The sequence below is a fragment of the Dysidea avara genome, chromosome 12 (assembly GCF_963678975.1).
Source record: "Dysidea avara chromosome 12, odDysAvar1.4, whole genome shotgun sequence".
Classification (NCBI taxonomy): Eukaryota; Metazoa; Porifera; class Demospongiae; order Dictyoceratida; family Dysideidae; genus Dysidea; species Dysidea avara.
Genome location: NC_089283.1, coordinates 10710633 through 10717400, shown reverse-complemented (window position 1 = coordinate 10717400; position 6768 = coordinate 10710633). Strand labels below are relative to the sequence as shown.

At 39.3% G+C, this 6768-nt stretch overlaps 2 protein-coding genes across 2 annotated transcripts in view; both read right to left on the bottom strand.

The window, feature by feature from the left end:
- Positions 1 to 6768, bottom strand: part of LOC136240292 (ankyrin repeat and MYND domain-containing protein 1-like) — a 9226-nt gene continuing 2458 nt past the window's right edge. The window contains exons 6-15 of the mRNA XM_066031236.1: positions 5989 to 6695; positions 5574 to 5733; positions 1757 to 1877; positions 1601 to 1701; positions 1444 to 1551; positions 1257 to 1388; positions 1100 to 1207; positions 904 to 1036; positions 300 to 854; positions 1 to 242 (exon numbers count right to left, since the gene is read on the bottom strand). Coding sequence (XP_065887308.1) covers positions 115 to 242; positions 300 to 854; positions 904 to 1036; positions 1100 to 1207; positions 1257 to 1388; positions 1444 to 1551; positions 1601 to 1701; positions 1757 to 1877; positions 5574 to 5733; positions 5989 to 6695 — 2253 coding nt within the window. The 3' untranslated portion in view covers positions 1 to 114. The remainder of the gene's footprint in view (positions 243 to 299; positions 855 to 903; positions 1037 to 1099; positions 1208 to 1256; positions 1389 to 1443; positions 1552 to 1600; positions 1702 to 1756; positions 1878 to 5573; positions 5734 to 5988; positions 6696 to 6768) is intronic.
- LOC136240301 (glyoxal reductase-like) lies at positions 1879 to 2966 on the bottom strand. The gene has a single exon (XM_066031246.1). The coding sequence runs from the start codon at positions 2838 to 2840 to the stop codon at positions 2007 to 2009; it is 834 nt and encodes a 277-aa protein (XP_065887318.1). The 5' UTR covers positions 2841 to 2966; the 3' UTR covers positions 1879 to 2006.

Genomic DNA, 6768 nt, shown 5'->3' with positions numbered 1-6768 from the left:
TGAATTCAACGAAGAAGATATTTAGAAAAAAAGACATACAACTGTGACTTTTATACTGCTGTATGTTGAAATACAAGCAATAAAAAATGATGAAAAAAAGATCAGGTTTATAGTTTAATGTTTTGGTTGTGTTCTTGTGTGGCTGATATCAGGAAGTTGACTTTTAGCAGGAGCAGTAATGGATCTTGTCCTAGTCCCTCTTGTACTACTGCTTACTCTAGTAGTAGTCTTCATAGAAAGAGCTGTTATAAAACATCCAAAAGTACATACACATTCGTATACAAGAGTTTGCTACTTACATCGTTTACGTACAGTAGATGTGTTGGGATCAATACATTCTGTGCTATGTCCCTCTTCCCAATGGTTCTGTCTACAAGACTTGCTACAGTAAACAGCTTTATGACACTGAAAACACCAGGTTAGTTGGACACCTGATGATCTACCACAATAGTGACAAAATGAGTATAAGTGTGAACAAGGTGGTGGTATGACTTGACATCCCTCTGACTCCTCTGCTGTATCTAGGAATGCAACTTTTGGGGGTGGTTGTAGGGATCCTGGGAATGCTGCCACTGTATTTGTATGGCTAGCTAACTTTGGTAGAAGTTTATTGTCCGTGCTATTTGTGACAGGTTTTAAATCAACCATAAATGTTCTCTCGGTTAGAGACTTTGTGCCTATATCAAGTGAAGCTGACTTGCCAGGGTGTATTCTGTGATGAAATTGTTCATGACTTCCTAGTGGAATTGCTGACCTAGCTCTGCGACGATTAGTATCTGTTGTTTGAACTTTGTAATGTTCTACCATTTGTACTAAATGTTGTTCTTCCTTCATAACATTTGCCAGGAAAACCTCTATTGGCATAATGTACATGTAAACATATTCACACTGCTTTGATCTTACGTTCTCCTGTTGTGTGTTTCACTGTTACTTTCAACAGTTCTACTAGGTATGCTCGGAGTTTCTTGGAGACCCTGTAGAGTCTTCTCTGTTGTTTATTTAACAAGTTGTAAGGGGTTGAAGACAACATCCTATCCTATAAGACAAAATTCATAGTGACAATCACACACACACAGAGTGAATAAACACAAACACATACCTCATCAGCAACTTCATAGATGAAGTCTAGGATGGTACCTGGTGGACAATCTTCTCTTGTAACAACAGGTTGTAGCAAGTTTGCACCATGAGACAACAGATATGATACCTTGTAGAAATAAATAATCGTACTATCTTTTGAACTAAATTGTAATTACCATTGCAACACTGGATGCTAGTGTGTGATGTTTAATGGCTGAGGTTGTTGTTATAGCACAAAGAGCTGTCCCTACCCCCCTCCCCAGAGCCAAGTTAGGATCTGCTCCAGCCTCAATTAACTGATTAACAACCTAAAGACAATAATTAAATTAAAAAACAAATATATGAAAATTATTTATTTCTTACTTCATCGTAACCATTCATAATGCATAGTGATAATGGGGAGTGGCCCTTAGCAACAACATTTGGATTGGCTTCTCTGGCCAGCAAAATTTGAACCAGACTCGGTACCAACTATATTGACAGACAACAATAACAGTCATCCTAGTGTTAATTGCCTTACTTTAGCTGCAGCAGGGTCTGTCCTAGAACACACAATATGCAGGGGAGTGTAACTAGTTAATCCTTGCATTAATCCAGCTATTGGATAACCAGTGGAACTTTCTATATAAGTAATTCAACAAATTACAGCAGTGTAACTGGATACACCTGTACTCACGTTGTGAAGGAAACTCTGGTAAATTTGGATCTGCACCATGGTCCAGAAGGCACCGGACTAATTCTGGTGTCTGTTCACCAGATAATTGGCAAGCAGCGTGTAACGGAGGCACACCGCCAACCTTCAAATATAGAAAAATCTCACTTCATATGTGCATTGTACAAAACATGTGTTGTATTATACATTATATATCTCTTATACAATGTAAGTATAGTATACTATCTCACAATTAAAAATATAAATACATTAACTACAAGACGTTGGTAGGATCCCAAGATACATGACGTCCATCATGTAACTTAGCTAGTTTCTCTAAGTCATCATTACTCAATTCAAAGTCAAACACATCATAATTTTCTTTAACTCTGACTGGGTTAGTAGATTTAGGAATAGTAATGTAACCATGCTGAAGGCTCCACCTTACGGCTACTTGTGCTTCAGTTTTATTGTACCTGTTAGCCATTTCTTTCACTATTGCATTATGAAGTACAGCTCCTTTAGCAAGTGGTGAGTAACCTTGAAACACAATGCCTTCATCAGCACAGAATTTCCTGAGACTTATCTGAGTCTGAAATGGATGGAATTCACACTGATTTGCCATTGGTTTAATGCTACACTCTTCTAGCAACTGTGTTAAATGCTTCTCCATAAAATTGCTTACGCCAATAGCTCTACACTGGCCATTATCATAAAGCATTTCTAACTCTCTCCAAGCCTGAAGTCGGAGCTCTTTGTTTCCAATTCCAATACCACATTCTGGGGTGTGCAGGAGAAACAGATCTACAGTGTCTTTATTTAATTGTCTTCGGTCATCCTCAAAGGCAGTGTGTACACGTGTATAGTTAGTTGGAAACAGTTTGGTAGTAATAAATATCTCATCTGGAAGCACTCCACTTTCTTGAATAGCTGCTGGTAGTTTTGCCATGTTCCCGTATCGCTCTGCTGTGTCCAACAAGCGTACTCCACAGTGTTTAAGTGCATATACTACCGCGTCGTGGTTGTATCCACATCCACCACGGTGAGATAGACCCAGTCCAAGTTGTGGCATACTGACGCCGTTAGGTAGCTTAACTCGTACATCCATCTGAATCAACTCTTCTAACACAATTATTTGCACCTCATCAAGTCAGCTCATACCAAGCAAGCTCGCGATCACAAAGAGGTGAGAACGCATTAATTAGAGTAATCAGCTTTGGTCTCGTGACAAAACCTCAATAACGACGTCATACAAGCGAACATCTGTTTCTCCGCTACTGGGCCCTCCATCCAGTTGTGGAGGAAGATGTTTGCTTTTTTGTGTGTGTGTTTAAGTATTAAAAAGAACAGAAAAAATTACCAATACCGTCCCAATCACAGCGGCTAATTACGGACACTTAGATCGTTCTCAACATAGATAAATTTTTTTTGTTTCACAATTATATTACCAATTAATGACATAAGATAAAACATTACATAATAAACAAAAACAAATTATCTTAAATGTGGGCCTCAGTGACCTGCACAGCAATCGGTGCCTCAGCAATGGGACAGTGCAAACTGTACCTGGCAACAGACCTCAACAAAGAGCTCAATTTACATCTCAGCCATCCCATCACTATTCCATAGGAAAGACTGTGTTTTGCACTCAAAAGGTTGGCCAATCTCTTATAAAACTGAGTAGCAGCATCACCCATTCCACCAGTAGTAGTAAAAATTAAGGGAGTAAATGGGGGCATTCTCTACTTCATGAACCCATTGTTGGTATTCATGTCTCTTTTCCTTGTCATGACGTCGGTATGCAGAGTGTAGGGGTTGATTTGAGGGTGCACTAGGGTTAAAAATTCTGACATCAAAGTATGACCTCTCAAATTGTCCTCCCCAAAAACCATTAGCTGCAATGTCAAGCCTTGCGTTATCATCACGATTAGCTGTTTTGTATTGAAGGGTCTCACCAGAAAGAGGCTGAAGGTGAGGTTCAGTGACAACATTGTTACAGACCTCGGAAAGGCAGTTAGATCACGCACTTCATTATGTCTCAGAGAAGGAAACCCGCCCTTTGGGCAAGACAGAGCATGTTCTATGGTAAAAGAGTGACCACAGGCACAGGAAGTAGGGCAGGCAGATGGTAGCGAAGCGCAATTGCATCACGAAAAGCAGTTTTATGAAGCACAAAATTATGCGACTTCAATGGAAGACAAGAGAGCCAATTCGATGCACCCTTCTCCTGAGCCAACATGACTGAGGAACGCATGCTAGGAGGAAGTTCATCGAACAAATGATTGGCAGATTGAAGTTGCTCTTGATGGCTCCTAGAGTGAAACTTGGATCGCAACTGAGCCTGTGCATCAAGACAGTCACCTAGTTGATGTACCTGAGAGATAATCAAGCCAACGAGACCAGCATTTACTTCTACAGAGTAGGAACGCTGCTGTGACACAACAATCGAAGATAATACATTGATAATAGACACATTATCTATGTTCTCAACAATGGTAGAATGAATCCCTGGGTCTATAATTTGGTGTGCTAATGCTGTCTAATGGCCTATCCCTATCAACAAACCAAAACTGAAGCGAATCCGTTATTCCATCATGAAGTGTAACACGAATTTGTAGCGCAGTAGCGTAATCACGGGTATTTTTGTTCAAAAACTTTGAAAATGTTAGATCATACCATAGGGTAATTGCATAGCAAATTTCATAAGAATCCATGCAGCACAGGCTGAGTGGCAGTCTATTTTCAGCAGCTGTTCTATTGAAGTACAAAGAAAATATTCGCGAATTATACATAAACTTTTTAAAATACGCACTGCTGCTTCCTCCCAAAGGGTACCGGTATGAAATTTATAAGTTCCAGATGAGTGGTACTTTAGTCTCTACACTTTTAAAGAGGATTGGTAATCTGCAGAAGGCGCTACTTGTTTGTGTTATTCGAAGTGTCCGGAATTAGCCGTATGTTGCATTTTTACACGCTGTTAAATTTCGGCTCATAACTCCTCAGCAGTTGATTGTATCGAAACGAAATTTGTACTGCAGATGCATCATAAGATAGGCTTTAAAACGATCCCTAGAGTTTGTGCTAATTCATAGTGAGTGCAGTGTTTGAGTGATTTTATCAAAGAGTGTCTGGAAATAACCTCAGTTACCTTAGGCCAATGAAACTTGATTACCAGTTTCTCGCTCAGATTTTTGAAAATTTGATGCGGGCGGGTGGTTATTATTCATTATTCATTATTTTCCAAAAGGCACAATACACATCCCAAACATGAAGATTTCTGCCAAAAAAGTGAGTCTACATTGATTACTCCTGCATTAAATAGCTAAAATACGTTACTAATCCATATAACAAGTGATTTTTCCATTAGAGTATAGCTCATTGCTCCATTAGAGTAAAAGTGACTGCTCTATTAGAGTATTTCAATCTGAAATACCAATAATGAAATTCCATGCGGGTGTATCAAAAGCATGCGGGCGATGACGCGAAACTGCTAATCAAATTTCATTGGCCTTACTATATGCTCCAAGTCCGCTTTCTTTAGATTGCAGCCTAGTTGAAGTCTCGGTTGGACCTCACAGAGGGATGATGAGAATGCAACTGGGAACTCACCCATATTCATTCATGCTGTTTACTGTCACAAATGTATCAATATTGGCATGTACATACAAAGATACTCCTGCCAATGACACTTTATAATCATTTTTAACCATATATATAAGACAGAAAATACACTACCTGTAACCCTAGCCTCACATGGCTAGACCGTTGTTTCCCATGTATTTCCCCATCCAATACAAGGAAAAAAAAGTGGTCTGGCCATGTTAGACTACTTCAACTTTACCTTATTAATGGATTCAGATTTAATAGCAACTCTCATTACACCATCCACATCACGGGCCAGTAATGGGTACATGATGGCTGGTAATAGACATGCAGATATATCTGGGCTGGCTCCCCTCTGTAGTAGTAAGTCTATCATGGCAGTGATTTTCCCAGTGTCTCTGCAACAGTAAACATGCAATAAATGAGTACGTGCGTATGTGTATACTATAATACAGTGAAGCCTGTGCTGACTATCAATGAAGGTCAATTAACATGCTAGGGGTACTTTTGGTAAGTGTCCAGGTCTCCTCATTTTCAAAAGTCCTGATTAACAGGTTTTCACTGAAATGACACTGTCCACATATTCTAATAAACCATGTATACTTGTACATGCATTCCATGGTGTATAACAATACACAAACACAAAGCCAAACCCATTTCCATGTAGGTCAATCCGGGTACTTTCAGAGCTACAGCTGCAATTATCCATCAGCAAGGATCCAGTCAATTCAGTGGCACTGTATAGCAACACTGTACTCTGTGCTGCACTGATAATCGGGCCAAACTCAGACGAACAAAAACTATCTTTACTTCTTTTTCTCTTGTTCACTTCAGCTGGTGTTGAGGTCTGTAACACTACCAATTCATCATGTGATCCAACTGATTCTAATACCATAGGTTGTTCCTCTAATTCAATATCTGAAGTTGTTAGTTGAACATTCATTTGGTCATCACTAGGCACAATATTGTCAGGCCCGTTTCCTGTTAACATATTCTTTTCAAAAGAGTTGTTGTTTAGCTTTCCTTTGTTCATAAGAGTACTGCTAAGTGAAGTAAATTTCACCATAGTTGTATTAAAGGATCTAACTGGTAGTTGTTCATGTGTAGGGCTTATAATTGTGGTATGTGCTGAATGGAGTAGAGGTAGAGATAACGCTTCAGTTATGGGAGATTTTACTCTACCACGAGGCAGAGATGTATTACTTGGAGTTGGCGACATTCTCAAATTAACACCATCTTCAGTCTTGGATTGAAACAGTGCAGCAGTACTTGGCAAAATGAGCTCTGTAGTGCTACTGTTGCTAGAAGATGAAGCACAAGATGGTGAAATCTGTTCTCTTTCATCCAATTGAAGAGCATTCTGTTGGAATACAAATACATGAATTAGCTTATTAAGAGGGCATACATAAAATCTACAATTGTAACCATTGCAT

Coding starts and splice junctions, on each gene's coding strand:
- LOC136240301 (XM_066031246.1), bottom strand. CDS start 2,840: ATGGATGTACGAGTTAAGCTACCTAACGGCGTCAGTATGCCACAACTT.